An 18,701-nucleotide genomic window follows, 5' to 3' on the forward strand; every position below is an offset into this window, starting at 1 on the left:
GTTTTGGTTTCCTTTAACTACTGGTTACAAGAGAGTTAAACGATCTTGGAAGTTCACTCCAGCCTAATCCCTTTCTCTTAATAGTCCAATCTTTCTGACATGGACACACATACATTTGTACAAGTACGTTTTTAAGTCTAGTCCAGATATGAGAAGTGAGACACATAATGATCTGACATTTGTAAACTTTATTTATTTTCACCTCTTAAATGTACAATACCTGTGGTACCCTGATCTCAAAAGTACCAGTATCACATGTTGAATCTCCATTTTCATAAAAAAGGGTGGACTGACATTATTGACCAGTAAATTCACCCCATGCTTACATAAAGGTCTCATGTATGAAGTCACATCCACTACAAATTGTAGTTTCCAGGTTGTATTTGAATTTTCATCCTCAGAGTTTTGGCCTACGTGATATTGTACAACTATGTTAAGCGCCAATCGCGAATTAGTAATGATGCAAAATTCTCTTGATAGAGAGACAAATACTAGTAGGAATTGAAGGCAATGGTGTATACAGTACATACATGCTACTAGTTACCAATTGGAGATTATTCCACATACCGTAATTTCAAACTGAACCTAGCTGGTTTTCTTTTCAGGAACTGGAATATGCCTACAGAATTCATGAAAGTGTTAAATTCATTGTAAATGTCACTTGCAGAAGACATTTCGTAGTACAATTTGTACAGTGAAAGGGTGAAGAGGAAGAGATAGAACACATGCAGATAACATTACTGTGAATCATTTTTGGACAACCACATGTTGTTTTAGACTCCAGGGCTAGTTTCAAAAAGTAATTCAGGGGCAAAAACAACAGCAAAACAGGGCTGCGAAACTTTGCTTTTCTGTCATGATCACAGTATAGCTGGTATCTTAACTCACGCACTGTTTACAGACATGGGAAGTGCTTTTTCCCCATTGAAACAATGAGCATATAATTTTTCTGTGCATGTGTGTGTGTTTGTGTTCACGCTCATGTGTGCCCGACATAAATGTGTGTGTGAGTGTGTTAATATGTGTGTGCATGTATGGGGGGTGTGGTCTTGCTTGTTGCTTAAATTCTATCAGGATCTGAATACATTATGCAATGGACTAGTTGATCCAAGACAGAAAGTTGTCATTATGAAGCATAGGGTACGCACGTGACCATTTTCTAACTACATACATGTATTCACAAGGGTTGCCCAGAACAAAAACCCATATACTATGGCTGATCTCTTTTCACAAGAAAACTCCAACACATAGAGAGTATTGCCTACACTGTAATTACAATTGAGAACCTTCACAGAGCATTTCATTACAGGGCTCCATATTATGTGCTGTAATTTTATGATTTACAAAACAGTTTTGCATTACAACATAAATGACTTCTGCTAAAGTGTGAACAGTAATACAATGTACAATGTAACCTCATTAAAATGAGGACTTTAAAAAATAACAACCTTGCTGTATCAGGTTTCTCATTATATCAGGGTGCACAAACAAATAGGTATAAATGGTTGGGACCTGCGAAATCACCTTGTTTTAAGAGGGTTTTATTATATCCTGACATCTTTATATCAAACATGTTCCTCTGTACTTGTATAATGGTACAGTTATATTACAGTGCAGCTAAATAGGTCATCCATGGAGAGGTTTTTACTATCACTGTTATATAAAAAGTCCTCCATTACATGCACACAAATGTGCCTACAGTGTACTGTCTTGCACAAGATGTGCAATGCATTCCCCTTCTCTTAATTAACTATGCCACACAATTGACTCCAATGTGTGTGATTATTCCCTTGGATCAATTTACAGTACATCTTGTAGTCAACTTTGCCAAAGTTAAAAGTTGCAAAATCATGCCAACTCGAGCTGAAGTCAAAGCAAGCTCTCAGACCAAAATATGAAGTGTGTGTGTTTTTGTTGTTTTGAGCGAGTTTTCAGTCCCAGAAGGTTCAACATGCACAGATTTGATGGTAATTTAAGCCACTGTTCATTATATCTGAGTGCCTCAGAACAGTTTAAGCCGTTAGGCAGGGCAGGTCAATAACACTGCATAAATGATTTTCCCAATGGAAAAGGTGATAATGCTACATGTATGTTCAATGTTGAGTACACTGTACAACAGTAGTAGTAACCATAACAATAACAACATTCTTTTTAACTTCTAATATGATTTTCATCATTAAATCTGTTTCCTAAACTGTTCTCATGATCATTGCAATACGGAGGAATTTTCTTATACAGGGAAATTCCATTATAACAAGATCGTCGGTTCTGGGTGATTTTTCTCGTTATATCTGGATTCTTGTATCCAAACACTTGTGGAAAGTACACTTTATATAAATATGCTCTTTTAAAATTGGGTTACATGCATTGAATAATAAGACAATGTGATGTTGATGAACAGAAAAACAGGAAATGCGACTGGGAATTGGGAGAGCATTCTCGTGATAATACAATCAGATACATGTATGTAATGAGAACTATGGAAACACTGAAACTCCCTGGGTACACCAGAGACCTTGTTATATCAGGGATAAAAACAAAAGAACATACATGTAAAAGGAATGAGACATGCAAAGAGCTATATTTGACATTCCACTGTCATAAAATAGACACGAGTGCATGCCATCAGGGGTAATTAATGAGTTTGCAGAGCATCAATGCGATGTCAATGAGGTAACAAAATACAAACAGACAGTCCATTTCCTTTTTTTAATGTCTCAAACTTGTATTCTCTGTGATGACATACAGCTGTGGCACTTAATCATTGGTCATGGTGACCAAAAAATGATACTCTGGACACATTCTTTGATGTACACACAGATTCTGTATGATTTCTGATGATGAGTATGTAGTATAACAAATGGAAAAGAAAATGTACTGTAAGAAATAAATCAACCATGAAAGCTTTTGAAACAATCCTGTAGTTTCAGAGGCCAGTATTCAGGAGAGGATTAATGTTCTACATTTAACCAAAGGTAACACACAGCTCTTGTCATCTTTACTGGTTCAAAGACAATAAAAGAGGTACCACAATACTTTCATTGAATTTTGCATCCATTTCATAGTCTATATGCATTATTACATAGATGTGCTTCATCTTCACAAATAAGAAATGAACCATACGATGTTTCCAATTCACCGTGATGTTAATGTTGACAAATTTTGCCTTTCAATCACACAGGGAGCTATTGTTTAATACAAAAACAAGATAGATTACAATGAAATTTATTGTAAAACAAGAATATTCCCATGCATTTTACTTTCGCAAATTTTGCAAAATTAAAATGCACACGAAGTTCTCGTCCATACCCTATGCACTGAATGTCAGAAGCAACTCACGAAAATGTCATGCTGCGAAAAAGGCCGTTGGCTCCAATTCGCAAAAATTTCAAAAATCTTATTTTAGAGTATTCATGAGAGCACTGGAGCACATCACACAGAGAAACATCATTCAACACTTTCTAGCAGAAAAAGACAATTATTAGGGGTTTTTTGTTTTGTTTGTGAAGTCAACCTCTAAAAAAATCACTCCTGACTCACTGTGCGAAAATTATTTCACACATGAAGGATTTCACCTGCCTGGCCTTGAACACTGCTACCAGATGAAAGAAAATTTGAAGTACTATGCAGAGTACACGCATCTCCCTCTACAAAGAGTTTCTTGTAGATCGAACGCCTTTTTGTATGCAATGTTCACTACACTACTGATGTTGTCGGGGAAGCGTCTATGTTTCCTCATCTGTGGAAGGAGCCTTACACGCTAGGTGGCTCTAAATGGCGGTCCATTGCCAAGAATTCCATGGTGCGCGTTCCAGACAAAAAAATGGAGGAACGCGGAAGTGTCACACAAAGCCGAAGACCCACATCAAATATCTGTGTCAATCATCTCTGACTTCACACTGCTGATGAATATTTACATCACTTCTTGCATCTCCTAGGAGACAGATGGATAGATAGATAGATAGATAGAGAGAGAGAGAGATAGATAGATAGATAGAAAAGAAGACAAAATGACAGAAAGACAGATAGAAAGCGAGAGTGATAAAGATTCAGGGAGTGAAAAGAAATATAAGATAGGTAGAGCCACACAAAGACAGAAAGAGAAAGAATGAGCTGAAGAGAAGGAAAGGGTGACTTCAGAGAAAGAAAGAGGAAGAGATGAATATGATATTTTTTCTTCTTGAAGACAGAGCTCCAATGTACTTCTGTTTTTCCCCTCTGGTTCACAGTTCCTCTCTCCTCTGATTCACATTCAAAAACTGCACAAGAGTCTGATGATAATTGCAATCAGCAAAGAAACCCAGGGTGGCTGATGGTGACGAAAGCAGCTCATCCTCAGTTGGACTTGGTCCAAAATTTCCCACTTCCTCTTAAACTGTGTGGGGAAAAGATGCAAAAAAAAATCTTTATGTGAGAGCCAATAGAAACACAAACAAAGTTAACACAAAAACACATCTCCCCTGGCATCCTTGAGGGTGGAGGGACACAATTTGTCTGCAAATGTGACATTTCCCAAGCCTTCTAAAGAACGCAGCAAACTCACTGTGATGGATATTTCGAAAGCTTAATATAAAGATTCCTGAAAGGACAGATTTACAAAATATTTTTAAAGTATTCTTCGTTCATAAGTTTTCAAAAATGTGATGATACTGAGCAACTTAAGAGAAAAGCAAGATAGCCATTCTATTTGTACTGAACTACACAGTAGAAAATCCTTGCAAAATCTGGAATGTATTGAAGTGTACATTCACTTCATATTGACAGCACCTTTGTACTTCTTGTCTGACCTTATGAAAAATTTACCATTCTGTTTGATGCTGTCACTTATTTTCAAACTTTAAGTTAAAGGGAAACTGAAATTGCACTTTCATCAATTTGCTCCAGCATTTAAATGTTGTAAGCTCTTGACCCAAGGCCTAGAGCACTGCCAATCTGGATGTCTTCATACTGACCCTTTAATCTTTGATGTCTTCTTGGTTGGCTTGATGGCCTGCGCCTCCATCTCCCTGGTGTCAACACCCATGTCTGGCTCATCTCCCTCTTGCGTTGCTGACGATGCCTTGATGGCCTTCTTTATGTTGGACACCTGCCAAGATCCAGCAAAGAAAGGTGCAAAAGAATCTATAGCTATTACAACAAAATAGCCAGTAGATGAGCAACTTATATGCGGTGTTCTATGAGAGCCAGTATCAAATACGTAACAAAATGAAAGTTGCTAAGATCGTAAGCAAGTGATGATTTGTGACCCTGCACCTCAAAACAAACAAAAAGTCGCCAGACATGAATTTGTAGTTAAAGGGATGGTACAGTATTGGTGGAGATGAGAATTGGGCTTTTAACTTTTTGCGAGATACCGAGAAAACACTTATGATATAGTACAGAGCATACCATTTTAAGAGGAATTCAAAGTTTATTTGATGAGAATCAGGTTCGGAATTACTGAAACATCCAAAAACAAAGTAAAACAAAGCGATCGTAATAAAGTGTGGGTCCCACACTTTATCAGAATCACTCTTTTTTTGGATATCTCATCCATTTCAAAACCAATTTTCATCAAATAAACGTTGAATTCCTCATAGAATTACGTGCTCTGTCATATTTCATAAGAGGTTTCTCATTATTTCACCCAAAAATGTTAGAAACCTGAAAATAGGTCTCAACCAAAACTGTACAATCCCTTTAAGACCATATTCTGAAAGAGCAGACTTTAAGCTTTAAAATGATGTATAACTCAAATCAAATGGACTCTCCTAACCTATCTAAATATTGGAAAGAAAGCAAAAACTCAGGAAAAGTGTGTGAACTGAGAAAAGAGGCTCTGAAGTACAGTGTCTATTCAAGCGCTTAATCTTTACCAAACCGTGCTGGCTGTGCGATGAATGGGACAAAAAACAGGAAGTAAGCCACCAGAGTAACAACAATAAAGGGATTATCAGATTAAACTGAAATTAAGCATACCTCATTAACACATTCTGCCCATAACTAATGACAACTTTCAAAGCAGTAGCACAATCCTTTCAAAAGTTATTAGACTTGAAAGTGGAGAGTGTGGACAAGGTTTTTCAGAAATGAAAAAGGGATTCTAAAGACACACCTAATCACACTATTCTACCCAAAATGTTCGAGATAAACTGCTAAAACAACACACTTTCCTGCCCGTTTTATGATACCAAATTTTAGCATAATGTAATAGAAGACCCGCTCTTTCAGAAAATATGAAAAAGTCAAGTTCGGCTAGGTTGACCCATTTCACTTATTTTTAGCCCTCACGCAAAATCAGTGTGTGCGACTTTATGTTCGTTTTGAGGTGCACGGTCACATTTTTCTTTCTCTATCAATAAATTCCAAAATTTCAGGTTAACGCGAGAAACAGGCATTTGGGACATAGATGGCTTTCAACAAAGAGAGAAACAATATTTCTGCACAAAAGACTATCATGGATACTCAATTTGTACAGCAAGGAGACCAGATACCTTTTGTACAGAAAATTAAAATGGCATTGATTTCTCATCAATTATTCGGTCTTTCAAAAAATTAGTCACAAATAGAACAACTCTGTTCAAGCCCCTTGCCACTTTTATTTTTCGCCAAAGCAAGATGCAGTGAATAAATGGATAACAAACTCATTGTTATCTTGCACAGTGAATACAGTGCACTTCTATTACATAATGAACATGATTCAAATGACAATCTTGTTACAATGAAGCAAAAATTCATAATAATAATAATTGTTTTAAAAATAATTGTTTTGGATATAAACTCCAAATTTTATTGTCCAAGAATGGAAATTCATTTTGCCCAATTGATCGTAGGCCCGGCAGCCACTGAGCAGCGCCAGATCGACGTTGCTCTAACCTTTTCAACTGTTGAACGGCAAACAAGGTAGCAGCAACTCCCATCTTTTAACGTCTTTTGGTATGACGCGGCCGGGGTTTGAACCCACGACCTGATTGTGAGGGCAGCTGCTCTACTCACTGAGCCAACACATCGGTTACCGACGAGTCCCATTATATGTCAAAGTTATCATTTACATAATGCCTTTATGAACATGTAATTGAACACTACTGTTCAGTTATAAGCAAATTTTGATATAACAAAAGAAAACTGCCAGTTCCGTAGACTTTGTTATATAATGGGACTCGTCTGTACAACATACTGATCATGTCAATATGACATACACAGAGTGTGTATTTCAACTTTGGCACACTACCCCAATACTTGGGTCCCTACACTGGCTTCCTGTAGAAAAACATATTAACTTCAAGATTCTTCTTCTTGTTTACCGTACATTGCGCAAATTTGCCCCTGTCTACCTTCAAAATACTCTTCATCTTCACCAACCACCACGTAATCTCCGTTCATCAAACTCGCTAAAATTACAGGTACCTCGAATCAAGCATAATTGGGGGATCGGGCTTTTTCATATATGGGCCCAAAACTATGGAATGGCCTACCAAAATCTCTTAGAGAAGCATCTTCCATTGATAGTTTCAAAAAGAATCTCAAGACATATATTTTTAATTTGAAATGACAATATTGTATACCTGTATGTATAGTATGTGTACGTATATAGGCCTATTGTTTGTTGGTTTATTGTCTTATTATTTTCTGTGATACTGTTGTTACGTGACACAATATGTACTCTGTTCTATAGCGCCTTGAGTATCTTTTTTAGGTAGAAATGTGCGCTTTATAAGAGTCTCACTATTACTATTTTTATTATTATCTCACCTCTGTTTCTATTTGTGATTTGATTTTGAAGCAGTTCTCTTTGTGCTTGTTGGCCTTGTGTATCTGCTCCTCAACACCATTCAGCATTGCCTCGCAGCCATCACACCTGAGGGAAGAGACAAAACAAAAAAACAACCTTAGTGTTATTATCAGTTGCATCTTTTTTTTTGGGGGGGGGGGTGGGGGGGATTTGATGGTAAAGAGAATGTTTGAAATTTGGTTTCTCAAATGAGTACCAGGATAGTACCTATCAACACAGCATTTCAAAGTACTAGAAATGGTCACAGAAGTATCAGTTACCATGAGTAGAAACAAGTGTACTGGTATTGGAAGTTGTTGTGATAGTAGTAGTTGTAGAGGTTGTGATTTTTAGTAGTAGTGTTAGCTGTACAGAGTAGTGGTACTGAGTAGTTGAAGTGCTAGTAGAAGTGGTAGTGGTGGTAGTGATGGTACAGTGCACTCCCATTATATCGAACACAGTCATAACAAAATTCCGGTTACAGCAAAAAATAAAAATCCAGATCGCAAAATTATCGCCTCTATGTTTTTTTTATTGTTTATTGTTTGGTTACAATGAAATTTCCATATAATGAAAAGAAAACTGCTTTTAAAAAACTTTTATTACAGTATATCAAACTTCCATTGCTATTAGATATGCTAGTCTTGCCTTTGGGAATGTTACACTGTAGGGTAAACACTAATTATAGCTGAAACTCACCATTCTTGTAGGACACTGACAATATCAGAGATGGCTTCAGGCCTGATGTCTCGCCCAATGGTGAACTCTACTTCAAGGAGCTGATTCTTCTGGTCCAGCTTTCCCTGGATGATCTCTGAGTATATCGTCTCTATGATGAGATCCTGCAAAACAAAGATATAAGTCACAATATTGAAGGGCCTCTAAAATGAAACTTATATATGTTCTTGAATGTACATTTGAGAAGAAGCAGATACTTGCTCATACATTGTAAGTGTATAAAAATGTGTCATTTTCATTTTCAATTGTGCAGAAAGCAACATGGCATGATTCAAACAAATCTATTTCTTAAAAAGTTGAGGTGATGAATGTCCCAAATGAGACAACTTAGAAAAAATACGGTAACATGACGACAGATCAAGGTAGCCAGGGATAAACAATAGATGAAGGAATTAGAATCTGCACAACTGCAACAAAATGCATTGAAATAATAACATAAAACTGAATCATTCAATGATGAACCAGAGCAGAGTGTGCTACCCAAGGAACACAAGGAAAAGTAGAATTAACCGTGTTGTTTTGTTTAATCATGACTTTATTCAAGTTCAAGTAAGTGTGAGAATAACAAATATACAAAAGAACCAGGTCCACCGTTTCATTCAAAACGAATGGCAGGTTTAGACACGTACATGGGGGTACAAAACAACAATATTAGAGTTTACATTATTGCAACCCATATCGCACATAAAATGTCAAATATTACCGGTGATCAATCAATAAAAAAAATCAATACATAATACTATTTCTGTGTTTCAATAACAGCAGTGATGTAGTTATCATCCACAGTATTAATACAATAATCCGCATTAAAATATAGTATAATAAATTATACAAATACACATATAGACCTATATATGTGCATATACATACATATACACACACATACATATACAAAAAAAAAAACCTACATAAACCTTATTATCATCATCTCATCAAATCTTCACCAACGTTAATCTTTATTTGGCTCTGTGCCCCATACCCCCCACCACATATTATAATTATCAGAACCCATCTTATTTACAACTTTAAATCTTTTTCAACCTAAAACCAAAAACTATAAACAAACATTTCTACATTTTTTTTTCAATTGCCCATTCACCCACAATATTACAGTGCATCAATACTAATCTCATCTCAACTTTCCAAACAGATCATTTAACCTCAAATTCCTTTCCTTTCCCAACAAAAAAACAAAACATAAAAAAATGCGAAATCCAAACCAGCCGCAGCGGCAAAATAAACTTTCACCCGCTATCCCCATCTCATACCTGCGGCTACCCTCCTCCTCCCCCCCCCCCCCCCCTCCCGGGAAAAAAATAATCTACAGCCAATACCACATATAAACCATAAACATCTACGCCTGTATATTATACAAACAATAAATATCTATATCAATAATTAGAACATACCTCAAACAATATTCTATAATTATATGACATACATAACACATGATTACAAATAGACTTATAGACCGGCAAATATATTCCTGTACCTCCACTTCGCCTTCATAGTGGGTGTGAATATATGTCCCCGCCGGAAGTAGCATTTTGTAGCAAAATGTACAATATAGGTCAAAAATCAAGGTCAAAGGTCAAAGAAGTTAAAGGTTAAAATTCTGTGTAGAAGTTTTGAAGCCCTCATCTAGTGCCATCACATAAAGCATAAAACTGAATCGAAATCGGGTTAGAAATGGCGAAGGAGTAGCATTTTGTAGCAAAATGTACAATACAGGTCAAAGGTCAAGGTCGAAGGTCACAACTGAAATTATGTGTAAAAGATTCAAAGCTCCCATGTAGTGCTATCATATAAAGCAAACAGAATCAAAATTGGCTCATAATTGACAGAGAAGTAGCAAATTGAACATTTTGATCACACACGGACGCACACATATACACACGGACACACACACGTATGGAGCCTGTTTCATAGTCCCCTGCTCCAACTCGATCGGCGGGGACAAAAAGTGGATTACCTCATATATTACTGGAATAGGTAATGCTCTACGAGAAAAATACACAACAGGATTTATTTACTAGATGATCTCACCTCCAGTTCTCTGAGATTCTTGATGTCCAGTTCTTGCAGTAGCACGGAGTAGGGTATCCTTTTGGACTGGGCAGCTAGTGACACAACTGAAAGGTGTCTCAGTTTACTCAGCATCGGCGGCGACAATTCTGGAAACTTTGATTTGTTGGCTGCAGGAGGAGCGAAAGAGGAAATTAGGTAACCAACACATTCCCTTAAACCGTTGGGGACGAGTCCCGAGTATACTCGGGCAGGTGTCTATGGGAAATGCGCGTTGTAGCAAAATCAAACTGTCCTCAACGGGATAATAGGGACTTCACTTGGTATAAACCTGAGATGTTAAGCTTCACAGCAATGGTGTCAAGTCCAAGCCAACACACAACATACAAGTGGCAATGAATACAGACATGCAGTTCAATGAAGTGGGGCACTTCTTACTTAAAACTACTTCCAGCAGCAGATTATGAATGTATCAGGGGCATAAAGAACACATAATTACAGACAAAACTACTGGAAAAATGAGATGAAATGTATGCAATGTAGTATCCTGATTATGTAACAACCCATTTTCCTTCGAACTCTCTAGGATGTTTGCTTGTGTCAAACAGCATAGATATGCCATAGTAGTAAGCTATACTTTTGCTAATAGTGGTTATTTATCATCGTGACTGTAACATTTTTGTATTCCAACAATCACTGAAATTTTTGTTTTCATATTTCAAGAATCAAAGTCCATCAGCAGGATGGCAAATACATGAATACTCCTTCATTAATTGCTATTCTGACACTCAGTACACACATGGCACAACACATTCATCCACTACATAATTAGATGTGAACTATAACATACTGAACATTACTGTCTATAAATAGTATCATACTACAACTTTTTTTCAGTGAGACTTACCTAAATAATCACTGTACGTTCCAAATGCAAATAAATTCAGTAGATCTAGATAGCTTGAATTAGGACCATTGGCCAGCTGCATTTAGAGTGAGTTGGGAGAGAAGCAAAGAGAAGAAAAAGGGAGAGAGAAAGAGAGTGTGTGTGTGTGTGTAGAGAATATAAATGAATTGTTAGAATACAGGTACCAAATTAAATACAAAAAGGACATATCATATTTTCAAATCTGTTTGAGATCAATTCACGCCAAAGAACAATCTTGCAAGTATGAAAGCACAATGGCACAAAGCATAACAGCATAAGGTGCCAACAGTAATATCCTTAAACGGTGTAGTTCTATCCAAACATGCTGCTATAGATATAAACTAGTGACTCGCACAGAAAGTCAACACAAAAATTTGTGATGAGAGAGTGAAGCAGGTGTATTTATACAGAGTTCTGCCTTGGAAAAATGCATGAATGCTTTTACAAAGAAGGTCTGAAATTTGAATAGAAATGTTATTGTAAAACAGATTGAAATCATATTCTCTTGACCTACATGATAAGATTGGCAGACAATATCTTGTTGTCATCAAATGATGCAGACATCTACATTGACAGAGCTATTACACATCTTTCATGGAGCAACATAAAACAACTTTCACTAGCTCCAAATTAAACCTCTTTCTACAGACCTTCTACATAAATTTTGTGGGTTGTAATCTCACAATTTTCAATGTCATTAATTGTGACATCATTGCATGCACAATATTATTTTTCTTCAAACATTTTTGTACATTTTTACGCTGTGTCTCTAAAATATGAAATGTTTCACAAACCCACAGGAAGACAGTACCGGTAAACTAAGGTCATCAAATGAAAATGAAATCATACATGCACAGAACATCTTCTTCCTTTTCAAGTGGATGGATCACATAAATTAGGTTCATTCATCAGCTCTTTCAAACAATGAATGTAATTACTGTTGGAAAGTCCCTCATTCTTGCTCCCTTGAGACATCAAGTGTGTCATATCGATACGCATTATGGCTTCTAAAAATTTCATACATAGTTGAGCTTCGCCATGGAAGGGCTTACCTCTGCAACGTTTTGCATCTCTAAGAGTTCTCCAAAGACGTAGACGCCCGGAGCCTCCACACACTGTTTGATGAGTGCCACCATTGCTGCCCCCTTTGCTGTCTTTGCCAACAACAGGTACTGCTCCAGTGAATGGGGGTTGTTCAGGGTCGACTTTGTGAGGGAATTCATCCTGCCGGAGGATCCACAGGAAGCTTGGGAGTATCAGTGGATATTATCTCCCCTATCTGTAATCCGCCAGAAGTGAACTCTGTGACATGGGCATGTATAAGCTGCAGGATTGGAAAGAGAGATTTTACAGAGGTGTGTTACTTTCATGATCTCATGGGAAATTGATATTGGTACATGTATGTAATTTCTCTGCTAGAATGGGATGTACAGTACATGTGCAATCATTATTAAGCATCATCATCATCATCAACAATACCATAACTGGACCAATTTCTCATGAAATTGATTTTTAAGGTAACACAGATACACTTGGTTGTACAGACAATCTGTACACTTTAAATTGTTTGGTTTGGATGGAATGGTATTTTGTTTCAAATGCTCCCCTTGGTATTAAAGCTACAATGCGAACCCAAAAGACAGACCTATAGTTTGTAGCACCAAAGGTCAGACCATAGAAACATCAATCATGTTTGCTAGAAGACGCTTTTCATAGCTTGAGTAAAAGTAGTTGTAAAAAAAGAAAAGAAAAGAAAAAAAGAAATGGAGAAGTGAGTACCAACTTGGGTCCAGTCTTAAAGGTAAAATATACCATTTGCAGATGAAACAAAAACCCAGCTTTAGTACTTCAAAATAGTTCTAAAATGTGAGATAGGGATAGAAAAAAAAAATCACTGTAAAAATTTGAATCAGTATGATTCATGTTAAGCATTGTTAAATGTACAAAATGTGAACAATAGTTATAATAAAAATGTTTCTAGACTAAACTGTCTACAGTTATGGTTTATGGAGAAAAATACTGATATCTAGGTTATATCTTATTCTTTATTGGAAAATTTTTACATGGTACGTGTAGGATGTTTTGTAATACAACTGACCTACACATAATATGCATCAAATGTGATATCTCGAACATTTTTTTAAACCACTGCTCCCAAAGGTAAACTGTTCCTTTAAGGGGTGCAGTGCATTTCAATTCCTCACTATGGGTGGGTAATGCCACTTAATTACAAATTTCAATACAATAGGAGCCTAACTTCTTTATAACACAGAAGTAGACTAGTGTACTACTCACTTGAATTTCCTGCAAGGTATAGCAAGCCGCCAACAATAAGACCATAACTCCATCCAAAATTAAACCACATGGAAAACTACATGGAAAACATACTATGCTTTTGCGCTCGATCAAATTTTGGCATGGGAGGTCAAAACCTTGGTACTGGTTTTGTAGGTCTTCTGTGTTCGTCAAATCTAAGAGGGGTCTACTTCATTAGTACAGTACCTGGTAGCGTTTAGTGATATCATTTATCACTTCTTGCTTCACACACTTACATACACATAGCTAGTTTATACATTTAGCTGTAGCTGCATGCGTGCAGTTATATACAGCTAACATACAATGTAACACTAACAGGCTGTTTGTAGGCTCATTACACATCTACATGTTAATAGTGGTGTCTGATCATGCTGTTCTAGATCACCACAGCTAGCTATAGTAGTTCGTCGTGATTAGTTGCACATCACATTACAGTGCTGAGTTATTTTCTATCCAGAGTTAAATACATCATAAAATTTCTAAAAATCCGCAAATATCATCACTTTGATAATCCCCCAGAATTTGGACGGCCTCTCCAGAATTCTGATGATGGACATGCACTATGCGCGTTCAATGTCAATACGCATACAAGGTCACTGAAAAATGAGTGCTCGCCATACCCTGTTGGCGCAAGGTTGCATCGGGGACATTGCGGCACCCATTCATATATGTCCGAACTGTGACTCGGCACTTGCATTCAGCCCCTGTACATTTAGTCACATCACTGCATCGGCACATACATGTACAATTGTATGTTGCTGTCTCTACTGAGATTTTTTTTCTTTAATGTTTTTGAGGCTACCATGATCACATTAACTCGCTACCTGTTAGCGTTTAGAGTTTTCTAAATCTAGAACCACCTAACTGTTAGGATCTACTTACAGTACACACTCGACAAAACCCCCATAAAATGCCAATCACTGTCCCTGGGCCTGGACAATCAATAGTTTGCAGGCACTCGGTTGTGAAGGATTTTGTGGCAAGACTACTACATGCACCACTGGCAATGTCCCATAGGCCCTGTACTGTAGATTATCACGGTAAACTGTGGAGGGAATATGAAAGAGAAGCTTCAGCACAGACTCCTTCACCACAGTAACAGACAGACCGACATGCGACACGACAAGGGTTTGTGCCTGCAAACTAACAAAACCCTACCAATACTACCAGCATAGATATCAGCATATGGGACTGCACAATTAATTGCCCGCTTGCTTACCTCCGTGGGACCGTGATCCGTTTGATGGTAAATATGAGTTTATTTCTATAGACTTCCTAGAGCATACTTATAAATGGCAGGAATGCACTTTTGTAAACATATAAACTAGCATCAACAGACCATAGAAGAACGAAAGTGAACTTACTGTGCAAAATAAGAACCACAGATATGCCAAGTCAGTCCCGTAGAGGTGTAACAACATACACATGACACACGTAATGTACACGCACAGCGATTTGTGTGCGCTGCATGCTCGCGCTGCGCTGGTGACGAATACGCGCACACACGACACAACACAGCGTACTCCAGTACAATTATAGTGTATAAAAGGGGATACTTTCGCGGAATCGGAACGTATCAATGGGACTGTTAAGGAGGTGGGGATTCATAATGAGAAACTTCATATGAAATATGAAAGAGCATATTCAACGTTTATTTGATGAAAATTGGTTTTCAAATGGCTGAGATATCCCCCCAAAATGATAATAGGGAGCTTTAGATTTTCGACGCGCGGACGTTCAAAGGAAAAAAACATGTTCTGAGCTTGCGCAGTAGCGCGCGTAAAGTCAATCTATTTTTAGCTTGCGTCGCCTGAGTTGTTTACTACGCGTACTGGGCTATTTTCACGTCCGCACAGTTTGCGACGTAGAGAGCTTCTTCATGCACTGATCGTATGGGGGCTCGATTTGACTTTTTCTACGTTGCGTCCCAGCGTAATCTAAAGCTACTTTTCCACACGACGCAGGGAGAGGAGAACGTCCAGCGCAAGCGTCGGCTCAAACGTCCGCGCGTCAAAATCTAAAGCTCCCTAATAATAGAAGGCGACAGGCCACAACTTTATTAGGATCTCTTTGTTTCACGTTGTTTTTGGATATCTCAGCCATTTCAAAACCGATTTTCATCAAATAAACTTTTGATACCCCTTATAATTGCATGCTCTTTGACATCTCATGGAGTCGCGAGTGGTTTCTGAATGAAAACTAAATCCTCACCTCGACCAGAACTATACACACCCCGTAACATGTATTATACTCGCGCTGATAATAGTTCAGAATGTTACACAATGGATCTGTGAAAATAAATTGTCTTTGATATTGAGGAGACAAAATATACGTTTGTTTAGCAAGTCTTTAGATAGCCTGCAAGGTAATTTTGCACTACTCCCCTGAAAGATTTTTTTTCCCCCATCAAAGTTTAGGTGTTTGTGTTTAAGGATAAGCTTTCACAGTGCCCTGTCATGAATGATGGGCCTCATAATCATATTCGTACAATTATTGTATTTATTCAAACTTTTCATACCGCCAATTTGACCCATCCGAAGCCCAAATATGAAAATAAAACCATAGGTTTGTAGCATGTTCTTATTGTGGCATATATATTTCTTAGCCACAGTCCTGATATAGTGAGAACTGTATATACTCAAAATGCATTTGTTTATTATGGACCCATATTTTTGAATAGTTTAGATAACACCTTGATAGATCGATTCCTTTACGTTTACTTCATTTAGATATAAACTGGAAAAAAAAAGTATCATGTTTTCTATACTTATGTTAGATTATTGTACATACCTCGCTCGGGTAATTACGCAACACTAATGTTTTGTGTCGCTGACTTTGTTTTATGTTTATGGCTTGTTTGTTTGTTGAAATGTGGAATATGGAACAATGAAGACAAAGAAGCAAACAATAATCAATTTTGTTTAATGTAATAGTATTGTACTTTCACCTGTCCTCTCTTCCTTCCTCTCCGCTCCTCCTCCTCCTTTCTCCTTGTTCCTATCACACACTGAGTTGTATGTAATGCTACTTTGTTCTTGTGCCTGTAACAATGTTGCGTCCTTTCTTCATGCGAGTATTTCTTTTCTATCTATTTTGCTTCACAACTTGTGTATACTACATGTAAGTAGCATTCTTTTTTCACCATAAATCCGTGGAACTCCCGTCCTTATTATACCAAGTATCTGTTATTCATTATGTTTGTATTTTTCGGGCCTCAAAACAAGTACTGCGTATGGCAATCTAATTATGCTTGATAACATAAGCATCATATACAGATCAAATTGAAATGCTTTAACGGAACATAATTTTAATTTATAGATATTTGTATATTGTCGTCTTTCTTAAGTGATCTACGTTCTACAAGCTTTGCTTCTAAGTATAGATTATTCCTTTTCATCGTTTTCTTTAGTCTTGGTTTCTATTCCAAAGTGCGCATTGTTTCCGGATAATACCTATATTTTGTATCATATCCGGAAAAAGTTTGTTTGTTTGTTTGTTTGTTTGTTTTTTCATACTGCTTGATAACATGAATTGAGAAATTCGTATTTTGTATTTATGTAAGTTGCTTTTTTGTTGATGGAAACAAAAATTGAATTGAATCGGATCGAACTGTGTTGAACAGCATTTGCCCCCAAACTTACAAAGCGCTGCTACTGATATAGATATCTCATTGTCATGTTCCTAATTGGTCCCGTCACATCAAACCTGAAATATTACAAACTTGTGATTGATTTCAACTCACGATTAACTGCGAATATCCGTCTTGATATAATGATTCAATTCAAATTGCTCTTAATCTGTATCAATTGTATAGCAGTGGATACTGAGCAAAAATGTTTTCTTAGGTTAAAAATCTTCGTATGTTATATTTTGCGATTCTAAATTCTCAGTGTCTTTAGAATGAGCATGTTAGTTATGTGGAATTGGCGCATTATAAGTACCCTGTATTATTATCATTATAATTATTACCATTATTATTATTGTTATTGAAATTCCTCAGATGGATAAGAGTCGTTCTCCTCTAGAATGACAAGAATGAGTAATCGCAAATTCCACGGAATTCTAACATTCGTGATTTGTTTGTTTATTTCCTGCAACTGAATGAGAATCAATCACAGCTTTTGACAGATTTGCTGTGATATCATTCCGAAAAGTTGTGCCTGACATCAAACGTAACATTTTTTTTTTCTAATGAAACATAAGATCAATCACAATGTTGCGATTGAATGGGAACTAAGATTGAATTCAGTCAATTACGACATTTTACGAGACGGGCCCTCGTTGAATCCTCGACTGAAATTAGTTTCAAATGATTTATATAATCTAAAAAATATCTGTCTTATTATAAATATCAAGGCATAGAAAATTTAAGTTTTTTCTGCCTTTGTGCTCCCTTGTTCCATGACCAAAGTAAATGTTATTTTTCTTTTACAGAAAAAGGCAATAAGAATATGTACTAACTCACATTATTTAGAACATACTGATCCGTTATTCCTTAGACTAAAAGTTCTTAAAGTTGACGATATACACAAATTTCAAACAGCAATATTTATGTTCAAATACACGCAAAATCTACTCCCACTCTTCCACAACGCATTTTCCCTTAACAGGGATGTCCATGCTTACCCCACGCGCCATCGTAATGATTTCCATTTGAATAACCCTAAACTCCTATTAGCTCAAAAATCAATTCGGCATAACGGGCCTGATATTTGGAATTCACTCCCTCTCCACATAAAACAGTGCACATCTCTCTATTCCTTTAAGGCAAATACAAAGAAATATTTCTTGGCACAATATCATACGGTACAGTAATCATTAAACATGTACCTCTTATACTCAACAACAAGGCAATATTTTGGTCCACCCCCTTTTCCCTTTCTTTTACTTTGCTGCTTGACCCTTCGCCCATATTATAACATATTCAATCATTTTCTTAGAAGT

The 18,701-nt window shown here is 36.9% G+C and overlaps 1 protein-coding gene across 1 annotated transcript; it reads right to left on the reverse strand.

Annotated features, from left to right (window-relative positions):
* Nucleotides 1–4,335: 4,335 nt before the first annotated feature.
* LOC139727002 (COP9 signalosome complex subunit 7b-like) lies at nucleotides 4,336–15,180 on the reverse strand. The gene is made up of 8 exons (XM_071637984.1): nucleotides 15,122–15,180; nucleotides 12,494–12,765; nucleotides 11,421–11,496; nucleotides 10,535–10,683; nucleotides 8,450–8,592; nucleotides 7,732–7,837; nucleotides 4,953–5,086; nucleotides 4,336–4,375 (listed from the first exon to the last, which is right to left on the reverse strand). The coding sequence occupies exons 2-8, from the start codon at nucleotides 12,662–12,664 to the stop codon at nucleotides 4,336–4,338; spliced, it is 819 nt and encodes a 272-aa protein (XP_071494085.1). The 5' UTR covers nucleotides 12,665–12,765; nucleotides 15,122–15,180.
* Between the last annotated feature and the right edge of the window lie 3,521 nt (nucleotides 15,181–18,701).

This window comes from Diadema antillarum, unplaced genomic scaffold (assembly GCF_040938485.1).
Source record: "Diadema antillarum isolate AM-2024a unplaced genomic scaffold, OU_Dant_1.0 seq00000108_RagTag, whole genome shotgun sequence".
NCBI lineage: Eukaryota > Metazoa > Echinodermata > Echinoidea > Diadematoida > Diadematidae > Diadema > Diadema antillarum.

Bases quoted from the DNA above. Each gene is read 5' to 3' on its own strand.
- LOC139727002 (XM_071637984.1), bottom strand. From the start codon at position 12,664: ATGAATTCCCTCACAAAGTCGACCCTGAACAACCCCCATTCACTGGAG. The intron at 7,838-8,449 runs GTGAGTTTCAGC...CTCTTCCCTCAG, and splicing joins GTCAGTGTCCTACAAGAATG to GTGTGATGGCTGCGAGGCAA. The intron at 4,376-4,952 runs GTCAGTATGAAG...TTCCCCACACAG, and splicing joins AAGACATCAAAGATTAAAGG to TTTAAGAGGAAGTGGGAAAT.